Below are 26,212 nucleotides of genomic sequence, written 5' to 3' on the forward strand. Positions count from 1 at the left end.
GCCTATTGGTGTAACTATACTCATATACCCTTCTGGGTGTTTCCCCCTTTCCCAGTGGCTGTGCTGAAGAAGACCGCCACTGCAACTTTGATACACAGCACAGGATGATGGCATATCTTTCACAAAAAAGAGTCATGGACTCTGGTCTCACAGAGTGTGGAGAAAGGCCACCTCATTTTTGTCTTCTGCTCAGTTCAGAACTGCTTAATAAGCATTAAAAACACTTTTGTTTTGTTTGAGCCTCTAGGTATTTGGGTTCCGGTATCATGGCAGTTGATGGGTTTTTGTTGTTGTCGTTGTTGTTTTGCTTTTGGTTTTTCGAGACAGGTTTCTCTGAGTAATAGTCCTGGTTGTCCTAGAACTCACTTTGTAGACCAGGCTGGCAGTTGTTGTTATTTTAACACAACCCTTATTATACCTGGAGCATTAACCAACCACACCACAACCGTTGCCAGTAGCACACACACACACACACACACACACACACACACACACACTTCTATACTCAGTCTCCACATTGCTCCTACATAATGTAAGTCTGGGTTTGTGTGCATTAAGAGGCCACCACTGACTCCTTTCACCCAATCTCAGCTAGGATGTTCTATCGTCCTTTCTTGCCACATGCTTTCATTTTCCTGATGATAACATGTTGGGAGCCATTTTCCAGGGATGATGGCTGGGACCATTGTCCTGGGGATGTTTGCGGAGAGCCCCACACCCCAATATTGAGAACTGTTTGTTGGCAGAGCCCACCCCACACCCAACTATCTTGAGAGCTATCTGTTAGCGGAACCCGCCCCACATTCCAACTATCTAGAGAATTGTTTGTGGTTGGAATTACAAAAGGAACGATTCCACTTGCATAGAGAACACTAGGTGTGTGGACTTGTGACCATTGCTGCCCCAGCAAGATCCCTTCCTGCCCTTGCATGCCCCTGCCCCCATCCCAAGCCAAATTCCTCATTCAAGGGCTATATAAGCCACAACCATTTCACTAATAAAGTGAGACCTTGACAAATCGAGAACAGAATCTTGTCTGGCTTTTGCTTGGTCTCCTTCCTGTCTCCCGTCCATGTCTTTTTCAGATAGTGCCTCTTAGGGACCCTGGAATAACTGAACCGCAAGGCAGATTACAATAACACACACTTACACAATAACTGTGTATATGTTTCTTTAAAGTCTGCATCCACAAGGGATCCACTAAGATCCACAGAATCAGGGGGCTTGAGCAATGGCTCAGCAGTTAAGAGTACTTATTGCTCTCCAGAGAGGCAGAGCCATATCCCAGAACCTGTGTTTGGAGACAGTGACCACCTGTAACTCCAGCACCAGGGAATCTGAAACCCTTTTCTTGCCTTTGAAACCACTCAGGTGTACAAACCCACACAGACACATACATGTAGACATAATTAAACATAAAAATAAAATCTTTTTTGGTAAACTCCATGGAATCAGAACCTTTCGCTCAACACTCAAAGCCTGCACACAGCTTCGCATAAATTTTTTCCAATGTAAAAACTAAACAAACAAGAGGCACTGTGAAGGAAATACTTTTTTCACCATGAAACCATAGTGTTAGACCAAAAAAAAAATCATAGAGAAAACAAACACCACAGAATTTTTTTTAAGCCTTTATTCATTCACAATGCAATTCTGGGCCAATCTGCAATCAAGACAAAAACCCCAAACTCTGAAGGGGCATTCACAGGCTGACTAATAAAACGACACCACTCTTCGAAATACAAGCAGGAAGTGGGTTTTCATTCTGTTCAAAACTGCTTTGGAACATGTCCATTTTCTTCCCAGCAAAGGTACATTAGCAGGAGCATGCTTATACAAGCGCATCGCATGGAGACAAATGACAACTTATACGTAACTATGTGATTCTGGCAGCACAGTGCTCACAACGCCACGCCACATCCGTTGGCTTCTTCACAGCATCCTTCTGGGACGTTGTCACTAGTGACATTAAAAGAGCTCTATTTTTCAGCTACATGGGCAAGAGAGCGGTAATGGGAGAACATGGGAGAACAAAGCCGGTCAAGACCGTATGTTTTCATCTGAGTATACTCAAGTAATATCAGTTACTACTAAAATGATTAAACATAAATCACTGTTAAATCTTAACTGCACACAATCTAAAATAAAAGAGCAGCATTGCATCTTACTACATTAGATAGATAGAATGAAGCAATCAGTTGGAAGCCTTTCTTAAAAATTTAAAGTTTCTGACATCATCTTCCACCATTCCATCAACTCTCCCTTCTCCTCCTCTCTCCTCTCAGAGAAAGACTCCAGTGCAAAGTCAACCTGAAGAGGGAAATATAACAGATTGCATCAAATGCCGTGGGTTTTACAGTACAGTAGGAGAAATGTAAGTTTTTTAATCTGTAATAAACAAAATGTACTTTTATAGGAACAAAATTCAGAAGTCAGTTCTGCTCAGAAAGTGCTTAAATGTGAGAGCTTCAAAAGACCCTAGCTTTGTGAGATCCACACCCATCTTCCCCCTTCCAGGATGGCCCTTTATCTCATAACCTCTGCTTGTCAGCCTCAAATTCTGTTCTGGCTGGGGTTTGAACTGATGGAATGCAGCTCAATGTGCTGGCAAGTTGTCTACAAAGTGCTGTTAAACACAAATCAAAACTGTTGTCCTGGTGAACGGTGGTGGGTGGCAGGGTCTCCTTCCAGTCTACAGAGAACCTGTCCACACAGAGTGAATGAATGCTGATCTGGTCACAGTCTCCAAGTCTCCACCCACTCCTCCTCTGCCTCCCATGCTACGTGGAACTGTTTCCTGATACACCTACTTCAGTACCTGCTTATTTAGGTATAAGATTACACTCGCTACATCCTTGCACTATTTGAAAAACTAGGAAGGAAAAGAGTTGAACCTTTCCCAACCTGTGCCTAAATCTGCTTCTTGCCTTTCACAGGGCACAGCCCCATGTATATACACACACCATCAAATTTAATAAACTGTTTTCAAAGCCCAATATCCTTTGTTTGAAAAAACTAGTGTGAGCCGTTGCCCAGCAGGTCTGAAGGACAGTCATGTGAGTGCACCACACAGCACACACACACAAAATAGCTATTGATGCTCTGAATTCCTGGTATGAAAACAAAATTACAGTGACGTTTCCCCCAAGCGAGTCCTCTTACTGGAAACCCTGCAGGCTACTGTATGGTCCTGAGGCTGACATCTACCGTTTTCCGTCACTCTCCACCTTACTCTCTGGGGCAGGATCCAGAGGTAACTGATATGCCAGTCTAGCTGGCAGCTTGCTGAGGCTCCCTCATCTCTTCCTTCCAAGCACTGGATTCCAACAGGGTACCCATGTCTGTGGGGCATGGGTTCCAGGTGGCTGACATGTCTGTGGGACACCCTCTTGGATTTGGGGATCCAACTCTGGTCCTCACATGTGGGGAGCAAGTGCTTTCCTGTGAGAGTCATCTCCCTAGCCCTCATCAAGGGTTCATAACAAATGTTAGTTAACGCCTAAGATTATCTTACTGGCATGTTTTTCCCATGAGTATTGAGTAAGGAACTGTGCTGGATTCTACAGATAGAGAGATAGCCAGCACAGAATTCCATTTATATTGCAATCAAAGTTAGAAAATTAAAACTAATATTTTAAGTATTGCTTTTGTGTTCTTATGAAACTCTCCAAGAATCAAGAGACTATGATCAAGTCACCTAACCTTATTAGACCTCAGTTTTCTCGTCTGTTAAATGGAGATAATAATGGTGCCTACTTTGTAGAGCTAGAGTAAAGATTAAATATAAATTTCTTAAATGTATTTGACAGTGGCAAGTGTTGAGTTATTATTAGATTATGGCTATTATTCTCAGCTGTTTTCATGGCAACTTACCCCAACAGCAGGGCTGAAAGGAACCGCCACTTTCTTTGTTATTGCCAGGTAGCCGGGAGCTGAGGCTGTAAGTTTGTAATTGCCAGGAGCAAGCAATCGCCAATAATCCCCATCCTTAGCTGCAGAAAACAGAACATCAAAGCCAGGCACACATGTGAAAGGGTAGTCACACCAATGAAGGATGTTGGTAGTCACACCAACTCAGGATGGAGTATGTCATTAGTGTGGTTGACTTTCACCGAGGAAATTCTAGGTGAAATACTGCAAATGTCTCCCCACCAGCCTCATGTCTGAGAGCTAGATAAGAGACACCCATGCTAAATATTTAATAAGCCTTACCATATATGAATTTTCTCATCACATCAGGAGTAGCATGGGTAAGAAGAAGCATAAAGTCCCCAGTAGGTAAGTATCACCTGGGCACCATATCTTCATTCTTACCAGGTAAAGAGCTCAGGTCCCAAGGGTCTTCTAGATTGATGTTTCACAAAGCATAGCCCAAGATAACCTCATTAGAATCCCCTGGGTCCTTGACAGTAATCCCAAATTCAAAAGATGGTGCTGGAGAACTGTTGTATTCTGTCAATCATATTATAAATAAACGCTGATTGGCCAGGCAGGAAATATAGGGGGGAAAACCAGACAGGAAGTAGAAATAATGTAATGAGAACAGGAAAATTCTGGGAAGGAGGAAGTTGATTCCTCCCACTCCTATCCAGACCACCGAAGCAGCAGAATGTAAAAAAGGTACTGAGCCACATGGCTAACATAGATCAGAAAAATGGGTTAATCAAGATGTGAGAGTTAGCCAGTGAGAGGCTAGAGCTAATGGCCCAATCTGCTTATAATTTATGGAGACCTATGTGTGATTTTCTTTGGGGCTAAACAGTTGTGGGGTACCTGGTGGGAGGACAAAAACCCCAAACAAACAGGCCCCTTCATGTTACAAAAAGATTGATAAAGATGTATAAGACATCGATCTGCAATGTTGTTCAGGAACTGCGTTTGGAATTCTTAAGGAAAGCTATGAGTCAATCTCATCCACCCTCCCCGGGTTTCTTCTAAACCTAGCCTGGGTCCCATTACACCTTACACTGAGCTCATGCATGGGCCTTAGCTCACCTGTCTTTCTCCCCTGATCTAAGAACCATGACAAACTACCACTTCGTACTCTGCTTACACCAACACAGCTGTAAGAAGCTTGGGCAAACACCAACAGTGGCCACTTTCTAATCCCTAAACACCACCCTTGCTCAGGCAGATGGTGGTAGCTTTCTCCCACGCCTCCCTGGCCCATCAATCTCCCATTTTCTGTGTCAGTTCTTCTTATACTCAGATACATATCAATCAAACAGGAAAGCTGATATAAAAAAAAATACAAGATCTGATTGACCAGCTCAGGGCTGAGGCCTTGGACTCCGCATACCTAACCTTCAGGATGATGCTGAAGTCTCGCGATTCACACTTTGAGTACTTAAGGTCCTGCTGGGCAGTTTACACTCACCATTCTGCCTGTGCCTCTAACACATCCCCCTTGCCCTCACTCTCAGTTGGCATTCTGTAAGTTACTTTGTCATTAAAAAAATAAGAAGAAGAAAAAAATTCTGTGATTCCTTGTCTTCCTGCACACCCAGCTTTTCCCTTCTGTCATTAATGCATTTATCCTTTGCAGTTCACAACAAAGTTTGACTAAAATGTCAATGTTTTCCAGCACTCACGGCTCTCTCCCTGCTCTGCCCTGGACCAGCTCCACTCACATCACCCGCTTTGTTGATAGAGGTCTGGTCAAGAGTCTCCATGCTGCCAAAGCCAGGGACTGACTCACAAGGGCAATCTTACTGGACGTCTTTGACCACTCTCTCCCTCTTGAAGCATCTCTGGGCATCCAGCACAACACACTTGATTTTCTATGTTAGGATTCATTTCTCATTCCTTTGTATGCTCTTAGCCTCAAAAGGGCACTATTGCTCCAGCCCAAACTATAGGATAAAAGATCTGAGCTCACCTTCAGGTTTGAAAACCCACCAATCCCTGGGCTCAAAATTCCAACAATCCCTAGGCTTGCCCTAAGCTCAGGACTTGAAATCTCACCTTCCCTACCCTGGAAAACTCTTCCCTGAGGAAAAAAAAAACCTGGAGACACTTGTCTCCTGCTCTGTGCCCTCTGCTCCTCACCCGAGCAGAAGCAGCCACCCTCCTGTGTCTCGCCCAGTAAAGCTCTTGTGTGAGGTTTATCAGGAGGTGTGACTCTGTAGTATTCCTTGGCTCCCGATGGGCAGGACACCTTTCCCTTCCGACCTGGAACACTTATGTGGCGAAATCCTCTCCCCTCAGAGATCCCACACTTTATTGAGGAAAGCACTCCTTAGAGCTGTAATACCTGGGTTGGGGATTTCCCCTCAGAGTTCCAACACTTTATTAGGGAAAACTTTCCCGACCGATCTGTAAGGCTTATAAATCCTCCGTTTCATTCCTTTCTAGGAATTATTCCCTAGATTAGATTTCCCCCATAGTTTTGTATCCTGGGATGCAAAGAAAACAGCATCCCCGAGTTAACAGAACAGATATCGTATGGCCAGAGGACATCAGGATTGGGTCCTACCCTTGCTAGGGGCGCAGGGGAGTAGGAGCCTGGCATGGTTTCTAGAATGTTGGCTGGAAAAGCATCTCGAGACTTGGTGGGACAGTGATGCATATTGTTGAGTAAATGTATAAATTAATTTGACAGGACAACGGGGCTTTGGAAAATAAAGTAACGGTTAAATAATTCTAAGGACCAAGAAGAGAGTTCTTGTTCCTATCCTTGTTCTCTGGTTAAAGGATTCCAGTGGGTCGCGGTTAAAGTAAAGAGAGCTTTAAAGAGAGAGAGAGAGAGAGAGAGAGAGAGAGAGAGAGAGAGAGAGAGAGAGAGAGAGAGAGAGAGAGTGTGTTCATGCTGGGTACTCAGACACACCAAATGCTGGGAACTCAACTTCCACAGTTCGCCACAACAGGGCAGGGCGCAGACAAGGCTGCCTGCTCTGGGGAAAGGGCGCCACCTGCTGGTTCGAGACTTCTACATGCCGCAGACTTCCTGGGTTTCTGTTTATTCTCACAGAAAGAATTGGGGTTCCGAGTAGGCAAAAAGGCAGATGAATCAATTAACTGCTATGCTTAGAATTAGCACATAATTATAATTATGATAATTAGAAGTTGTCCAGATCAAGGCAAAATAACAGTGACAACAACAACAACAATAATAGTAAATACACACCCGAAGTGACATCGTGGTCTATCCCATCCACAGAGATGGTGGCATTGGCAATTGGTTTACCCTGAAGGTCACGGACAAATCCCTTAACTCCTCGGTGTATCTGTGAAGGTCAAAAACAGCCAAAAAATTCATAATAGAAATGGCTTTACAATGCGTTCCATGTCAATCATCCCCTTGTTTTCTATGAATACACTGAAACCTGTTTAAGAAACAGAACAGGCACAAACTGCCCGCAAATGTTTGTGCACACTCTTCTCTGGGCTCTTCCACAAACAAATGAGAAGTCACCTTCTGAGAATGAATGTCATGTTCTGTGTCAAACAAAGATTTTAAAGGACATTCTGAATAAGAAAAAAAAAACCTGCTGTGTTGGTGACATTTTAGCCTGCGCATACTTTAGTAGTGTCTCTCTTTCTCTCTCTCTCTCTCTCTCTCTCTCTCTCTCTCTCTCTCTCTCTCTCTCACACACACACACACACACACACACACACAAACAGGGTGGGCTGTTCGAACCTTGTGTAGTGCTGTTAGTTGACAAGCGAGGCACAGCCTATTAATGCTAGCTGAGCTGGAAGAAAAGACAAGAAGTACGCTGTGTCCGCCTTTGCTTCAAGCTCCAGCACGGTTTTGACTGAAAATAAGGGCATGCTAGATCAGTGAACTCAGACTGAAAACTGAATACCAATTCAGGATGGAAAGGAAAGCGCTTCTAAGGAGAACAATCCCTCTGAATTAAGTCAGCAGCTAATTACCGCAATGCAAGCTGCAAAACATCTATATTCTAATCTTTATAACATGACTTATCTAAGCCTGTATTCTGTATGCATTCAGATGCAAGTGTGCAGACACGCATGCCTGTGGAGGCTACAGGTCCACACCAAGTGTCTTTCTCTGCCGTATTTTGAGACAGAATTTCTCACTGAACATGGAACTCACCGTTGGCTACAGTGATTAGTCATTGAGCTCTGGGGATCACCCAGTCTGTGCTGCCCCAGCACTAGGGTTCCCAGTGCCAGAAACCTTGCCTTTACATGGAAGATCCAAACTCGGAGCATCATGCTCGCCCAACAGACATTTTACCAACTGCCATCTCCCTAGACCAATTCAAACCTGTAGGCAGTACAGCTTCTAGAAAATCAAATGCAATTAATTATACTCGATACTTTAATATCTGAAACCACAGCATTGCATAAACTGGCATAGAGTACATGCCTGTAATCCCAGGAAAGAGGTGGGGTCAGGAGAACAGCTGGAATTCAAAGGCCAGCCAGGGATACAGGAGACATTGTGTCACATAAATAAAGTGAAATCCCTTTTCTCCCTGAGCTGTTTAAATGTTTTCCTACAGAGCATAGAATAAATCCCAGACATCCCTTTTATTACTGAAGAGTAAACTTGGAAGTCATGCATGACTTTGTAGTTCTCTATAAAAATTTTTGCATTTTTTAAATCTCTGACGCTCTAAAAAATAGCATGTAGGGTTTTTTTTCCTCTCAGGGCAATTTCTAGTTTTGTTTTATTTTGTTTTTGTTTTTTTAAGTTGCATTTGTCAGAAACAACAAATGACCATTTTCAATGGCAGCTGGTTTAATGAGAGGAGAATTTACAACTTCAATTTTTGTTCAGGGCCTAGAGAATCTCTTACTTTTTTGGTTCTGAACCAGTCAGGCAAAACTGAAAACCATTGACTCTGAGCCAGGAAACAGGAAGGTTAGGTTTCTGAATGAAAAGTGAGCAAGTCATTCCTCATCAGACCATCTGTAGAGAAGGCCGAGGACAGCTCCGAGAACTAGACATATCACAAATCAGAAATTTCCTAACTAGGCTGAGGGTTTTTCATTGAGAACCGATGAGCAAGATTCAAAATGACCCCAGTCTGTGAAAGCAGGATTGCTCGTCCAGAAGTGCTTTGTCCGTCTTGAGACACTGTGACTTTGACATCCCAGATTTTTGTGAAGCTTCAAAAGATGAAACTTTTAATCTCCCTCATCGTTGAAAAGTAATTCTTGCAATCATTTCCCAAAGGCTGAGATTACTCTGCAGTAGGCACAAATATGCTGAGTTAAAGTTCATGACTTTTTCTATTTGTATCAATCACATAGAACTTAGAATATGCAGTGAAATACATGATCAAATAATAAATGTCTTTCCCCATTTTAGACTTTTTTAGTGTGTGTGTGTATGTATGTAAATTTTTACAGTTGCAAGCTGCCATGTGGGTACTGAACCTGAGTCCTCTGTAAGAGCAGCCGGTGCTCTTAACTGCGGAGCTGTCTATCTAACCCCAAAATCAAAGATGACATTGAACTCCTTTGCTTTTCTCTAGACAGAGTCTCACCACATACCTTGCCAATCCTGGAACTCTCTCTCTGCAGATCAGGTCAGCCTTGGACTCACAGATATCCTCCTGCCTCTAAACATCTTCTTCTTACATATCAATTATGAGCAATTTTTCTGATATATCAATGTTTTTACTCTTCTTTAAACTTTGTTATTTTTTTCTGACGTAGAAAATTTTCTGTTTGAAAATTCCTGCTGTAGCACAAATAACCGGAAATGTCGCAAGTCATCGTAAGTGCGTAGATGGGGATTCAGATTAGGAACCTCTATCGTTTTATGGTTTTTGCAAAGAAAACCACGAAGCTCGCATTTCACTGCGGCTTGGAGAAGCTGCTCTTGTCCCCTCCTGTTTTTCTGGTCCCCTTTTGTGGAAGTCTCTCCCCAGACTTCAGGACATTTCCATTCCCTAGGGAGATTCTCCGGGAGATCCTAATGTCGGTTCCCCAGAACTTACACACTGTAAGTTCTGCAGAAAGTGTAAGCCTGAGACAGGACAGGAGCTCATTGTTACCAGGATCCTTAGATGGCTGTAGGGACACACACAGATGCGAGCCTGTTCCATCTTGTCTGGAATTCAGAGAGCTTGAACTTAACAGATGTGTCTAATAATGAGAGATTCTGGCTCTTTTATAATAATGGGGAGTGGATAACTAGTATTTAGAGTGTAAAGTAGATCTGCTCCTCCAGGACCAAAGGTCAGAGATTTTAAGTCTATTCCTTGTGTTATGCTATGAAGCCTGTTGCCCCCACCACACCCCGCCGGAGTATTGAGCGTGCGGAAGGATAAATGCGGGGGATGGGGATTTAGTATTCACTGGGTGTCCCTCCCGGTACTCTCCCGTGTTCCGGTCTCTTATTTCTCCTATATCTCTGTTCCTTTTGCCTAATAATTCTAATCCGCACGCTCCTACCCTGGAACTTACACATTTTGTCGAAACTGGTCCACGGCAGATGGTATTCATTCGAGTGTTCCCGGGAGCAGACTGAGACACTCTTTGAGAATGTTTGAGATCTAAGCTCTTGCAAAGCGATTGACTGCGGAGATTTTCCAGCCGTTCGCTCTAATTATCTTTACACGTCTAGTTCCTGCAAACATCCCTGTTGAAACTCTGCAGGAAACGTCCTCTGCACCAACCGCAAAACCAGACCTAATCACCTGTTTGCCAGGAGGTGGGAACATGGGCCTTACTTAGATCTCAGGCCCAGGTGTTCATTCTCTAATCAGCACCACTGTCAAGAAAGCGATTACGGCGGAGAACTGCCCGCAGTATTCATGGGGTTTCATGGGCCCTTGATTCCTACCTAAACCGGAGCATCCCGTGGCGCAACCTGAGCGCTTTTATCATAAAGGCCTCTTCCTGTCTCTACACAGCTTGCACCATAGCACTGATGCCAGATCGGAGCAAATCCTCCTTCCAGCTGGCCTGAAACAGCGCCACGTGACTCCGTCCCTTCTGCTCTCAGCTCGCTTCTGCCATAAGACGAATCTGCAACGTGGAAAGGGCAAATATTCCCTCTCCCGATAGGATGGATTCACGTTTTATTTAGCTTTGGATTATACTTTTTCTGAAGAGGTATAGGCATCAACAGAACCTGTCTTATAACTGTGGTTCAAGGTGACGATCTCAACGGTAGCAACCACAGGGAATCTTCCAAACAGCTCTAAGCCCCCGTGACTGAGTTAAGGAGCCTTCTGTGTCCAACCTTTGCAGTGATTCCTGTAGTTTTCCCTTATTTCAGCATTTACAGCCTCTCGTGACTAGGTACTCACTCGTGTTTATGACCCACTCACTACGTCAGACCCTTCTGAAAGACGGTCTCTGCAACTGACACTCTTTGGTCGGAAGCGTCACCTCAGCTCCCTGGAACCGCTTTATACAAAAAGTCTGGATTGTTTGCCTGGGGGCTTCACCCCAGCCCCTGGGAGTTGCCCCTGTCCACTAAACGGTGACCCCCTCCACAAGGAGGGTCAAGAAAGCCCGCCAAAGGGTAACCCTCCCCAGGGAAGGTCGAGACCACTCCCACAGGCTCTTTAAACTGCCCCCCCCCCAGAGTATGAATACATGGTCTTCAGGTTCTCAGCGGTCTCCCCTTTTTCCTCTTCCCCTCTCTATGTTTTCCAGGGGCCACCCAAAAGTATTGTCATCTATTAAGCTTGGGATCTTTTAATTCCATCTGATTTGGTCTCGTTGGGATTATTTGCTTTGGTGGAGAGGTTTGTTGGGCAAGAAAATACATTACAGACACCTCCCAGGGTTTCTGGGATATAAAAGCAACTTTATACATTTCTGTTGAGGAAAAACATGGGCAAATAAAAGCTAAATGTTTTATCAGAAAAGGATCCTTTGATATCAGTAGAGAACACAAAAAGCCCATCTGACTTCTTCCACCAAAATAAATAAATAATATAATAAAACAGTTAATTTTTGACCTCAGAGAAACAGTTCTTCTGACAAAACAACCTGCAGACTTTCCTATCAGAGTTATTATAAAGTCAATATGGTTCATTATTCTCAAATGTTATTAATCCAAAAACATTAATGGTTAAATGCAATGGAAAAGTCTTTTGATCTATTTTTAAAAATCTTATAGAATAGGTGTTCTTTACCAAAAGTCATCATTGATGGATCTATTTTATGAATCTTGTTTGATAGGTATTCTATTTGACACCTGATATGTGTCAAATAATCCATTTTTTTAAAAAAATTTCTTTTTAAAAACCATTGGTTTTTAGAACATAGTGCTGCACACCTTTAACCCTAGCATTTGGAAGGCAGAAGCAGACAGTCCCTGAAACTGAAGCCAACCTGGTCTACACAGTGAGTTTCAAGCTAGTCAGAGCTGCATAGTTAAGATCATATTTAAAAGAAACAAACAAAAATAAGCATTGGTTTTATGTGTACATCTCTATATGTATTTATATCCATAAATCACTCTGGTTGTTAATTTCAATTGTCAACTTCATAAAATGTAGAATTATTCATTTCATTAATGATTAAATTATTAATTTCTTAATGAGAAATTGCCTGAATCTGGTTGGCCTATGGGCACAACTCTGCCAGATTTTCTGGATTATATTAATCGATTGTATTGATGTAAGAAGCCCCAGCCTAAAAGTAGGAAATACCATGCTGTAAGTTTCAGTCCCAAGTTACCTACAGATACATGTATGCATTCCCTTTGCTCATGACTGTAGACATGAGGAGCTGCCCGAGTTACCTACACATGCATGCATGCATTCCCTCTGCTCTTAACTGTGGACATGAGGAGCTGTTTGATATTTCTGCCTCCTGACTTCCTCACAACATTCCATGACCTGGAATTCTGAGGCAAAATAAATTCTTTCTCTCCTAAGTTGCTTGTATCAGAGTATTCGGTCACAGGAACAGAAAAGAATCTAGGGCATAGCTAAATGTTTATTTGAGGATATTTGTTTATATTGAATCCATTTGATTAGTCTAGACTGTCTATGGTGTGTTGTCGATTATAATAATAAAATAGTTCCCTACTAGCTCAGAATGAAGCATAATAAAGGCTTCTTTATTTAGGGGTAGACTCACAGATCTGTGGTCATCTGCATGAGCAGGGAAACAGGAACCAAATCCAGCAGCCAAGGGGCCATGCTCATTTTGATATCTGTATATATAGTACATTTGACCACGCCCAAAGTGGGCCGATATCTTAAAGGCTATTGGCTGACGGAATTTCCATATCACCTCCCCCTTTTGTCTAAAATAAGTGTTCTAAGCCTAATACAAAACTATATACAATAAAAATAAATATTAAGTATAAAAATGGAAATTACAACTAGCAGAAACAAATGAAGTAAAAAACATATGCTAAATGTTTCGATAGTTATCCTATTCTGAGGAGTCAAATTCTTGTATTAGAAATAACTTGGCTAAATCATGGGAAACAAGTAACTACAACTATCTAGTCTTCAACCCCATCAAAGACCTGAGAAGGGAAATAATATTACTTGAGTACACAGGAAGCTCAATCAGGCAACTTCCAAAAGGTGCAAAAATGACAGAGACACCTGGCTACCTGGGCAGGGATGTGTGAAATAAACATCATTCAAGTGGATTGCAGGGGGAAATAGCCACATGGAGAATAGAATTTGAAGACAGTTGGGCAAGGAGTGATATCCTCTGGTCTGTCCACTATTATTCCCTGGTACCAGCATCCATATATACTATAGAAGGGATAGAAACGCTTAGACCATTCCGAGTAGGTAACTGATTTCATTTTGACAGACTGTGAGATATCCTGAAATTCTATACCAACATTTTACAATGATATGTAGGTCACCTACAATCAGACATGTAGGTGACTCTGATTAAGATTTTTGTCTTGATAGACAATGACAGCAGGACAATTCTAGAACAAGACTTCCTGGATTCAGGTCTTTAGTGCATAACCTAGAAAAACTGGTCAACCTTTTTGGTATCAGATTCTTCATCTAATTCACAGAAGAGGGTGGTGGTTGTGATCTCATGTGATTCCCAGAATTGCTGCAAGGATCCACTACATAATTATTACATGTAAGACATTCAGAACAATGCCTGAGAAAGACAAAAGGGCTCAGTAAATTGTCACCTGTGATCCAGTTGAGTATACCGAGGCACACAATCCAGGAGACTCACTCAGCAATCGTCCTACACCTACCTGACTCATTCACCTCACTTATATCCTGGCTTTGCCCCGCACCCTTCAAAGCCCAAGGTGATCTGCTAAGGGAGTGTCTTAAGACTGTCCTTGCTTACCACGAGGGGTGCACCCACCCACTGTGACAGTGGAACTGATCTATTGGGAGCTCACCAAGGCCAGCTGGACTGGGACTGAATAAGCATGGGATAAAACCGGACTCTCTGAATATGGCGGACAATGAAGGCTGATGAGAAGCTAAGGACAATGGCACTAGGTTTCGATCCTAATGCATGAACTGGCTTTGTGGGAGCCTAGCCTGTTTGGATGCTCACCTTCCTGGACCTGGATAGAAGTGGGAGGACCTTGAACTTCCCGCAGGGCAGGGAATCTGGACTGCTCTTCAGTCTTGAGAGGGAGGGGGAATGGAGTGGGAGGAGGGGCGATGTGTAGGAGGAGGGGGAGGGAAATGGGAAACGGGGAGGAGGCGGAAATTTTTTTCAACAACTAAAAAAAATAAAACAACAACAACAAAAAAAAAGACTGTCCTTGCTTGGCACAGTATGAATAAAGGAAACCAAGATGTCTCATTTGAATGTTCTGCCATGTAGTCAGTTCTCAGTGATCAGGCATGAACCATAAGACCTAGCATATAAACCTCTGAGACACCACAGCCATCTGTTTCCCATAGTGGCACCCCCATTCAGATGGACCTCCCCGAACAGAGACCATTTGATGAGTTGAACATACTACAAGGTTAAAGATTCCTCCATCAGCTGGATACTGGGTTTACCTGCTCCATGTAGCTGATGAGGGAGTTTTTGTTGTCTTCCCAGTAGCTTTTGAGGGTCTCTTCGGGTGGGAACTTCTCACAGCTGAGCTCCACAGTGATCTCGAAGCAATTGCTGCTCAGATAATTGAAGTCTTGCATTCCTGCACAAGTACCAGACAGGGAGTCAATATGAACACATAGTGGTGTAACTCTCCACATGCTGTCCTGATCAGCTAAGAGCTTGAGTTGAAGACTGGCCCTGTAGGAATCTGCACAGAAATGTCCTCCCATGGAGGAACAGAAAACATACTTGGGAGACTCTTGTTTTAAAAGAACAACCTCTTGTGTCTTAAATGATCATCCACGTTGTAGGGTGGGAGCAAAAGCAGATGCCATCCACACCCCACAGTTCTCAGTAGACTTCAGGAAAGACAAGCTGAAAGATTGTATCCCTTGACCTAGTAAAGAAATGTGCACCCCTCTAAGCTGCCGTCCTATGAGGCAGGAACTGGGAGAGTCTAATGAGGCGACATGGCATGCTATTATTTTCTAAACCCAACCAACATCAAAGTGCATTCCTGAGGGATTAGAACTCTATCACAGTGTATGATTTATAAGATATATCATAGTATATGATATGTAACATCATATATTAATTCAATAAACATGACATATCTACTCTGTATTCGACATAATGTGAATTGTATTGCAAACCAGACAACAGACAAGATTTGATATTCAGAATTATTTTAATGAGGCTATCGTTCAGATTCACTGGGTATGTTGTTGCCTACCAGACTGCTTTCCTGAAGCCAAAGTACCAACCTTCAAATTGCTGTGTTGGCTTTTAAGAGTTGACAATTGCCCCAACCCCACCCCACTTCCTGGAGAATGGCTGATAGCAGCTCCCAGAAACAATGGAGCAGCCCAAGGTATCTCTCTTCTCTAACGGAGATGACCTCCTGTCTGGGCTCTTTACAGAGAGCATCAGGCCAAGGCTAGAAGCATCTCTCTGCTCCTGACAGGGGAAGTGATGCTTTAAGCTCTGGCCTGGACTGCCCACAATGATGGGCTGTAACCCAGAACTGTAAGCCAAATGAACTCTCCTTCCAGGCTGCTTTTGGTCAGCAGATCTGTCATAACAATTGAAATAAAATGACCACAGGGAGCTAAAGATCTTCCAACCTCCCTTGAATGTTTACTGCGGGGCGTAATGATTGGCTAATGCATTGCTATGTTTACTGTGAGTATTATCAGTGCTTTACTAGTGCATATTAGTTCATATTATGCAGGTGATATGCTACTAGCTTAGCAAGTTTGCTCCAAAGAAATCGTTGAAGATTTCTTTTTTAAAATTAAATGAATCCACCTTGTGCCTGCCGAGTCTCTTAGTTTTTCCTGTCTCACCTAGCTCAGGACTCTCCACCTTGTGCCTGCCGAGTCTCTTAGTTTTTCCTGTCTCACCTAGCTCAGGACTCTCCATCCTGGGACTATCTCACCCACAACAGGATGGATCGTCCCACATCAACTAAGAATCCAGACAGTCGCCATAGACAAGCCGACAGGCCAATGTAATCTGGACACTCCCTCAATTGAGCTTCTCTTCTCATGCGATTTATGCCAATTCTCTATATTGTAAATAAAGCCAGTATCTGGGGTCAAAGTGCAAAATTGCTTTCAAATATAAAATGAAGATCTATCACTCTCCACCAGATGTATTTGATGTACTTCAAATCCTAAATTTTACGTAGACCGTACTTCTCAACTTATCAAGGGGAGGAGAGGAGACTATACCAGATAAACCAGATCTTATCTGTCCAAATGCAAAATATGAGTGAAAACAAGAAACGTGTGCAATGGAAAGCTGGAGACCATGGACATTTTCTTAGGGAATTATGAAATTCTCTCTCTCTCTCTCTCTCTCTCTCTCTCTCTCTCTCTCTCTCTCCCCCCCCCCCCCACAGAGAGAGAGAGAGAGAGAGAGAGAGAGAGAGAGAGAGAGAGAGAGAGAAAGCTGGAGAGCATGAAAATTTTCTTAGGGAATTATGAAATTCTCTCTCTCGCTGTGTATGTGTGTGTGTGTGTGTGTGTGAGAGAGAGAGAGAGAGAGAGACAGAGACAGAGACAGAGAGAGACAGAGAGAGACAGAGAGAGAGACAGAGAGAAAGAGAGCTTATGGAAGCCATTCTCATTAAAGCCATCATACAAGGTCTGCTAAAAACTGCTGCACAGCTTCTAAGATGCACACTTGCTTGCAATGAAAGGCATGACTAACCTGATATAAAGATGTTCTCTTACCGCAGAAGGCTGAACTTGAAAAGTGGCCCCTTACCACCATTCTCTTTCTAGTTTCTCAGTGTACTCCTTCAGATGTTAGCACACCCATTTTAATTCAATACAAACAAAGTAATGTGTAACAATGACTTTGCTGAGCCACCTGTCAGTTCCACCGACTTAAAACAGCTGAGGAACAATGAAAATTCTATAGATGGAAATCCCTTTTCGAGTCTACATGGCAATTAAAGGAAGTCAAGTTCACATAATCAGAGAGCAAAACTCACCACCCGGGACGCTGTACCATGCACCCCCGTTGGTCGTTCCGTCGACAAAGCTGCTGTCATCGTCATTCTTGCGACAGGGAGCTCTATTGGGGTTAGACATGACGGGGTTGAAAGAAGAGTATGCGCGAGCCAGGCTTTGGAAGATCGCATCATCAGGGCAGGAGCTGTATTCATGAGCAGTACCTAGAAAATGAATTCACAAGATGGGAGAAGTGGACAGCAACCGAGAGTGATGGTTGTTGACTGAGAGCCCTTCAACATTGAGCTCTTATTGATGTAGCTCTCGGGAAGGTGGAAGCTTTCAGGAAGATGAAAGTTAAAGTGTCAAACAGACACACTTAGGTTTTAGGCTGTATGACTTTCATCCCTAACACGAAAATAGAGAGATTAGGCAGAATGCCTATGACCATACCACCCTGAATGCCCCTGCTAAGCAGGGTGGGACCTGGTTAGTACTTGGATAAGAGGTGAGATAGAAAACACATCCCACTGAAAGCCTCACAAAAAGAGCTGATGAGGCCACAGTAGACCTGAGAAGATAGAAACATTTTCGTTATTAAAATTGTTTAGTTTATTAAAATGTTTGCTAGTAGGGCACAATGCCTGTGACACCAGGACTTAGGAGAGAGGTGAAAGGGTCAGTAGTTCAAGGCCATCCTTGGATTCTTCAGCAGCAGTTTTATAAGCATTATGAAGTATTGACACCCAGCGTTTAATTTCAGATGTTTCTAAACTCTTCCTGTGTGTATTGTAGAAGAGGATGTTTCTTTTGATACCCTGTATTCTTACTCATGTGTTATAAAATATACCTGGCTGACAAGTTGCCCAGGTAATGGCAAACCACAGAATCTCAAGTGTATCTAACAGTACTCTCCAATCTGACTTTCTTCAAACCTCAATTTTCAGTCCCTAAAACTACCATCCTGTACAAAGATCTTACCCTTCTGAGTTCTCGGCAAAGGGATCGAAGCAGGAATTTTTCTCACTCGCTTGCTGTACCTAAAGCCTGACTGAAACACATTAGATGTCACTCCTCCTCTCTGGCACTAGCAGAAGAGGACCCAGGGCAGAAACGTGAGAGCTGGCTATGTGGGTGCATTCCCACGGCAGGGTGAAGTGTCAACGGCTACCTCGGTTATTAAGCCATGTTGTGCACGAATCTATCTAATGTCTGTATGCAGTCCACCTTACCAGAGGCCAGGACTGGCTTCACAGTAGTTCTCAACCTTCCTGTGCTGTGACCCTTTAACCCTCATGTTGTGGGGACTGCAGTTTTGCTACTGTGATGAACTGTTATGTAAATATCAGGTATGTAGGAGATCTGATACACGCTCCCAAAGGGGACATAAAGCACAGGCTGAGAACCACTCTTCTAGGGCTCCTATTCTATTTCCTCCCTAAGAGTTAATTAAGCTTCTATTTTCCTTCACCAAAAAAAAAAAAGCATTATAACCACTTTCTGCTTTCCTCTCTACGCCATTACCATGTGAAATGCTCATAAATGCAAGCATTTATATGAGCTGGTTCCCTAATAGAGTATGGAGCATAGTGGCACACACCTATTATATTGCCAGCACCCAGGAGGCTGAAGCAGAGGAATTGAAAGTTCAAGGCCATCTCAGCCTGCAGAGAAAGATTTTGTTTTAAAGAACAAAACAAATAGTAGCATGTAAATCATGCTGTGATTCCTGACTGGAACCTACAAGCCTTAAGCCACTTAGAGGAGAGGGGACTACCTACCGCTTCTTGTCTCATCATACGGGTAATTGGCCACGATGTCTCCTCCATGCAGGTTGGCCGACAGTACAAAGGGAATGTCCATAATCCAATGGATGACAGCCTTCGTCTCGGGGGCAAGCTGCATCAAAGAATAAGGGTCACATGGATCAGAAGCTGATAATTGTCATTGGTGACATCCCAGGAAAGACACAGAAAAGACAAAGTATCAGAAACTGCTCATAGTTCAAACATGTTTGGGTTCACTTTACAGAGGGAGAAAAGTTTGCATAGGAACAACAGTCAATATTTTCACATTTATTATGAAAAATATTTTCATCACGTTTACATTTCCTTAAAAGATCTACTTTGGGGAAATGCACATGTTTCTCTCTTCGGATTTGAAAATAATATATAAAACACATCAGGGTCCCTTCCTCTGTCAGCCATAAGGATTATAGACTTCTAGTAATCCTTAGCAGATGGAGAAAATCCTGTTGAACCAAAACCAATGCTTTTCTCCCTCAGTGGCTCAAACACATGGTAAATTTTATTTCCCATTATTTCTTATTATTTTTCCCATTCCCTTCAACCATTTCAGACATTGTCTTTATGAAAGAAAATAGATCAAGTCTCACTGAGAACTAACCACAAAATGTCAGTTTACTTTGGAATGGGCATATCAAAATGTAGACAGAAACCCAAGTTTCAGGAATTCATGATATTTTCAATGATTCGTGGTCTTTCTTGGAAGAAAATAAAAAGAAGAAATTATTAACAAAAGAATCTGGAGCAAAAAAAGAAAGAAAGAAAATAAAAACAAAGCAAAACAAAAACCTTGATTTTTTTTTTTATGTAATGTGATGAGCCATTAACAACAAGTAGACGGACCTCAGACCTCCAAACACTCGGATGAAAAGGCAAGGGTTTACTGAGATGCACTCTGTCCCGCTCTTTCAGGATGGAAAAATCTAGTTGTATCACTTGTTAAACTTCTGTGTTTCTGTGCTTTTACACTGGGTGAAGATATGCCACTGTGATTGAGTTAATAAAAAGTAAATGGCTAATAGCTAGGCAGGATTTTCAGGGCAGAAAAAAATGCTGGGAAGAAAAAAGCAGAGTTGCCAGCCAGAGGCAGAGTAAGAGAGGTAAAAGCCATGAGCCATGTGACAGGATATAGATGGGTTAATTTAAGTTAAAAAAAGCTAGTTAGAAACAAGCATAAGCTATCAGCTAAGCTTTCATAACTGATAATAAGACTCCATGTTGTGATTTGGGAGCTGGTTGTCAGGAGGGAGAAAAACTGTCTATAAACGGTATCCAACACCTGGGCACATATTTCCACATAAGACCTGAGAAAGCTTTAAAAGAAAGGCTTCAAGCATACAATAAAAGAGCCAAATGCATGCTGCACAGAGATAGATCTCTCATCCATTGCCCTTGGGCTTGAACAGCCAGCATACCATGAGTTAAACTGTGTCACTATTTGAGATTTTGTTCATGCAGACAGCAAAGGTTACAGATAGACTGTAAAGCAGGCTCAGATGGAAAAAAAAAACCTGCCAACAGGTTAGTGTGCTTAACAATGTGTGGAGGCTTTAAAAAAAGAAAAAGGATATAGATAGTCATTAAATAAATAGTTAAAAATGATACAGTAAAGCTTTTAAAGAAAGAGAAACTAACTTTTTAAAAAAAGAATAATCCACTTAGAAATTGAAAATACATAGAGTGTCTGGATTCTGTGTGTTACTGAGCTATCTTTGAATTTTTGATTGCAAGCTTGATCATCAGCCTAATTTTCTCAGGGTCCCTTAAAGATGCCAGCAGGAAGCAGTCTAGAAAACACAACTCCCTTATTCCTAATAGGTAGGGTGGGTGGTTTTGGTCATTTGGTGGGCTATGGATGTTTGTCCCTGTTTAGGGGGGTTGGCTACAAATATTTTTGGTCATGGTCAAAATAAACTGAACAAAGGAGATTAAGAGATCTCTTTCTGAAGAGGAAAAAGGAGGCATGGTATGAAAATAATGAGATAAAGCATAGATTGTTGAGTCTTCTTTTGAATAATTACTAGTCTCAAATATTTTACATTGGAATAGACTTTTGTATATTGATACAAATTTAAGGTTATTTTTATTAGAACATTCTATACATACATGTCTACTCTTATTTGACATAGTGTGCCTATGTAGCTAATTTAACAGTATAGTGTAAATTTCTTGAAGGTTATTATTATAAAACTATTTAGGATAATAAAGAAACACAGGTTAGTAGTTAGTCACCTATAACAATCTAACTTATAGTCATTTTAGATATGTTTTCAAGGTTAAACAGATATATTTAGATAGATGGTCTTCAAACTCTTCAAAGACCTACAGAATATGTAGTACTTATTTACTTCAGAGAAGATGATGGGCCTCAGAGAAGTTGCATATGGAGTCTGATTTCAATATGGCAAAACTAGCCAGTTGGGCAAGAACCTGCCCTTGCCTTGACTGTTGACAACATGCTGTACAAACTGGACAAGCAGATCACAAAGGAAAAAGACTGCTGAACTTTGCCAAGATAAGGCAAGACAGTCCTTCAAAATACCTGCTTCACAGAAAAGTCTGCAAGACATTCAGCAGGACACACAGGAAAATAACTTTGGCCAAGGCTAGGTGGTACAGTCCTTCAAAATTGTGCTTCACAGAAGAATCTGCCAGATATTCTAGGCCTGTAGGCTGACGATTGGATGCCCCTGCAGAGGAACATTGAGTGACTGTCCAAGGGGTCAAATGTCTGCCATTTCTATAAATTTGGAAGCAGCTTACACTGCACTTCCTGTTTACTCAGGTGTGAAGTCTTTGATGGAGTTGAAGACCAAGTAGTTATAGTTTCACTTTTCCTCATTTGTGATAGAAGTAAATTAAGTACAGAGCTTTGGACTCATCAAGATAGAATAAACAATGAAGTATTTTCTTCAAATATGCCAGATACAAATGGACTGGACATTGTAAATATAATTCTTACCTGAAATTGTTTTTATTGTTTATAGTTTTATTACATTAGAGTTAAAACCTTTTCTTTTTATTTAGACAAAAAGGGGGAAATGTTGTAGAATATTCCTTTACACTGTGTGAAGATATGTCACTGTGGTTTTTAATAAAAAGCTAAATAGCCAATAGGTAGGCAGAATTTTCAGGGCAGAGAGAAGCTGGGAAGAAGGTAGAGTCACCAGCCAGATGAAAAAGAAGCATGAAATGTAGGAGATGAGTCACATGGCAGCATGTAAATTAATAGAAAAGAGTTAATTTAAGCTATAAGAGTTAGTTAAGAATAAGCCTAAGCTATAGACCAAGCTTTCATAACTAATAATAATTCTCCATGTCGTGTTTGGGATCTGGCAGGCAGGACAGATTAAAAGGTCCCTCCATATACTGTTTATGATGATGTCTTGGATACAACGTTTTTACTGAGGACAGCAGCATCCTCACTGGATGTGCAGAAACTCATTGCCATTTCATAGCACAGAGTGTGAAGACCAAGTACAGTTAAGTAACATATACATCCAAGTTCATTAGCCAAGGATTCAAACCCAGGCTGCAAAGTTTAGGGACCACCCTGACTTTAGATTACCAGTTGTTCAGTCTTGAATATATTCTGATTTCCACATATGAGAAAGTACAATTTAGAAGAAGGTGTAGTTAGCTGATGCCAAAGGATATTTAAAGAGGGTAAATAAGTTCTTGTCCCCAACACACAACCACCTGTAACTCCAGATTCAGGGAATCTAACACTTTTTTTAGGCCTCTGTAGACATATCACACACAAAAATATAAATAACACTAATAAATAAGAAAAATTTAAAACAATAAAAGAATTAGAAGAGTGATGCTTAAGGATTCTCATTACAAAGAGATAACAGAAGTCTAAGGAGTGGAAATGCTGATCACTCTCCTTGATCACCCCACAAATGCAAAATTATGTGTTAAAACCAAAAAAAAATGTGCACTATTTTTATTATTTGGGTGGTTGATTTTATCTGCCAATAAATTTGGGATGTAGAAAGTATAGTAAAGACATATATGCGCAAAGTGGAAAGTTTAAGCGACTCCATAATTTTGCCACCTAAAGACACCTACTGCTAACGTTTTATGCTAGATATGCGAACTTGATACAAGCTAAAGTCATTTGAGAGGAAGAAACCCCACTTGAGGAAATGCCTCCATAAGAAGACTCAACTGTAGCGAGCCTATAGGACATTTTCTTAATTCATGATGGATGGTGGGTCCAGCCCATTGTGGGTGTGGCCACCCATGGTCTGCTGGTCCTGGGCTCTACAAGAAAACAAATTGAGAAGCCATGAGGAGCAAGTCAATAAGCAGCACTCCTCTGTGGCCTCTGTGTCACCTCTTGCCTTTAGGTGCCTGCCCTGTCTTGACTTCCTTTGATGATGATATAGAGGAGTAAGATAAATAAAGCCCTCCCTCCTCAAGTTGCTTTGGTCATGGTATTTCATCACAGCAACAGTAACCCTAACTAGGACACATTTCATATATGTCCTTTAAGGGTTTTTTTTAAACAATCTATTGTTTTATTTTTGAGACAGGGTTTCCCCTACAGGAACTCACTGTGTTGTTGATGATGACTTTGAACTTTTGATCCTCCTGCTTCTTACTTCCCAAGTGCTGGAATTACAAGTGTGTGAAGTTTGTATAATGTTGGGGATCAAACCCAAGGCTAAGGCATACTTGGCAAGCAGTCTATCAACTGCACTACATCTTACACAATATTTATACCCAAGTGATATTTTAAATGTGATCGTTTCTATGTGTGATTTCTTTTCTTGCTGCATACAGATAACAAATAACATTTGTCAATGAATACCATTCTAAAACAGCAGACTTAGTGGATGAGTGTGGGTGGGAGCTATTTACTGGAGCATGAACAAGACCAAGGACTCACATTCTTCCTCACATAGGGACCCTACATGAATTGTTAAGAGTATTGTGTTTAGAAACGCATTTAAAGAACACAAACCAATGTGTGAATCGGGATTACTGAAGACTACAACACTTGGGTTATTTTTCTTCTTATTTACATCTGCCTTATCCTTTGTAACAATATATTAATTTCAAAATTTAAAACCTTAAAAAAGCTCCAATGTTGTCATGAACACACTAAGTTTCATGCAGTTGCTAGATATTTCCATAAGCTCTTGCTATGTGTACACTATGGCTAATGTGCATGTTATTGTTTACAACAGCCATCAACAACAATCTCTTTGACTTTAAACAGAGTCTTTCAGCCTGACTAAATGCTGAGAGTTCCTGGGTCTGTCTAATCAATCCACTCTATAGAGCGCCCCAAAAAGCAAGAGCCTGGAAAATTTCAGAACTGTTTGTGACTTATCTTCAAAACTTCTGTAAACGTGCTAGCAAGATGGCTCAGAGGGAAATGGGCAGGGGGACGACTTACTGCTGAGCATGATAATCTGGGTTTATCCAAAGAGCACACAAGGCAGGAGAAGATAACTGACTCCCCAAGGGGTCCTCTGACTCTGTGCACACATGGAAGCTTACACACACACACACACACACACACACACACACACACACGTAATAACATTTTTAAAACTTCTGAACCTTCCCATTTTAAAGACTTTAAGTAGAGCTCGATGACATGTACTATAATTAGATGGTTTTAACATTTAAAATATGCTAAAGCTGTGTTTTCTCAGATTCCTTCACAACTCCGGCCATTAAAGAAAAGCATAACACTAATAAATTATCAGAAGTATTTTAAGCCCTGCTGTTTTCAAGCAATTCAGGCCAAGGCTCAGATGCTGAACTCAAATAAGCACAGAGGCAGCCAGGCGGTGAAGCTCGGGCCAGATGAGAAATGATTTAGAAGAAGAGCTCTGGGAAGCAGGTGAAGATTTTTATTCCCAGAGTCTCAGAAGAACGCTGTGTGTCCACCTCGAGCCATGTGTCTCAGTGGAACGTGCCAGCATCTGTAGGACTCCCTAGGAGTCTCGTTCTACCATTTGACAGTCATACACATACTCCAAAGACCCTGAATCTGTAGCCAGAGACCTCTACATCCTTAAGCCGTGATTTCTGATACACAAGACAAAATAAACCTTGAAAATTAAAGTCGTTTTTAAGGTGTAAAGATAAGATACTGTGTTCAAAAATGGGAACTTGGAAGTGAGGGCTATCTAAGACCATTAAATAAATGCTTGCTCTGAGTCTAAATGCTGTGTCATTCTTAATGTCAAAAGTGGAGAGGAAAAGAACGAGACATGGGCAGTTTGTGTATCAGTTACTTTTGTATTGTGATGAGACACCACGGCCAAGGCAACTTGTAGAAGAAAGAATTTATTTAGGTATTATAGTATCAGAGGGTTAGAGACCATAATCAACATGGTAGAGAACACAGCAGCAGACAGGCATGGCTCCCAATGATGCTCTCCTCCAACAAGGCTACACCTCCTAATCCCCAATGAGTTTCACCAACTGAGAACAAAGGATTCAAATATATGAGCCCATATATTTGAGGCCTGTTCTCATTCAAACCAGTAAAGGTGTACCGTTACAAATAAATTCTGCTTATATCTCCGGGAATAAATTAAAGTTGAATTTTTGCATCATTCTCTTCAATGTAAAAGTGACACTGAGGTTTTTAAGTGCAAATTCTCATTTTAGAAGTGCATAGGCATGACTTTTTAAGATATTTTTTTTTTTTTTGTAATTATGTGTGCCTGTCTAGGAAATCTTATACAGCAGCTGACTGGGACAGTTCTGAGAAGGTTATACATACTGAGAAGTACGTAATCATAAGGTGGAACCGGGTGGAAGGCTGTGTCGCATCCGAGACAGAGTAGTGAAAGAAACTCAGCTATGTGAAACCCAGGAAAGCCGAGCATATGAGACCCCGGGAAAGCTGTGCATATGGGACGCCAGGAAAGCCAAGCATATGAGACCCCAGGAAAGCCGAGCATATGAGATCCCAAGAAAGCCGAGCATGTGAGACCCCAGGAAAGCCGAGCATATGAGATCCCAAGAAAG

The 26,212-nt window shown here is 41.8% G+C and overlaps 1 protein-coding gene across 1 annotated transcript in view; it reads right to left on the bottom strand.

The window, feature by feature from the left end:
* Positions 1-1,618: 1,618 nt before the first annotated feature.
* Positions 1,619-26,212, bottom strand: part of Cpe (carboxypeptidase E) — a 98,655-nt gene continuing 74,061 nt past the window's right edge. The window contains exons 4-9 of the mRNA XM_005367746.3: positions 19,187-19,304; positions 17,447-17,629; positions 14,907-15,046; positions 7,127-7,226; positions 3,874-3,992; positions 1,619-2,310 (exon numbers count right to left, since the gene is read on the bottom strand). Coding sequence (XP_005367803.1) covers positions 2,212-2,310; positions 3,874-3,992; positions 7,127-7,226; positions 14,907-15,046; positions 17,447-17,629; positions 19,187-19,304 — 759 coding nt within the window. The 3' untranslated portion in view covers positions 1,619-2,211. The remainder of the gene's footprint in view (positions 2,311-3,873; positions 3,993-7,126; positions 7,227-14,906; positions 15,047-17,446; positions 17,630-19,186; positions 19,305-26,212) is intronic.

Source organism: Microtus ochrogaster, unplaced genomic scaffold (assembly GCF_000317375.1).
Source record: "Microtus ochrogaster isolate Prairie Vole_2 unplaced genomic scaffold, MicOch1.0 UNK23, whole genome shotgun sequence".
Classification (NCBI taxonomy): Eukaryota; Metazoa; Chordata; class Mammalia; order Rodentia; family Cricetidae; genus Microtus; species Microtus ochrogaster.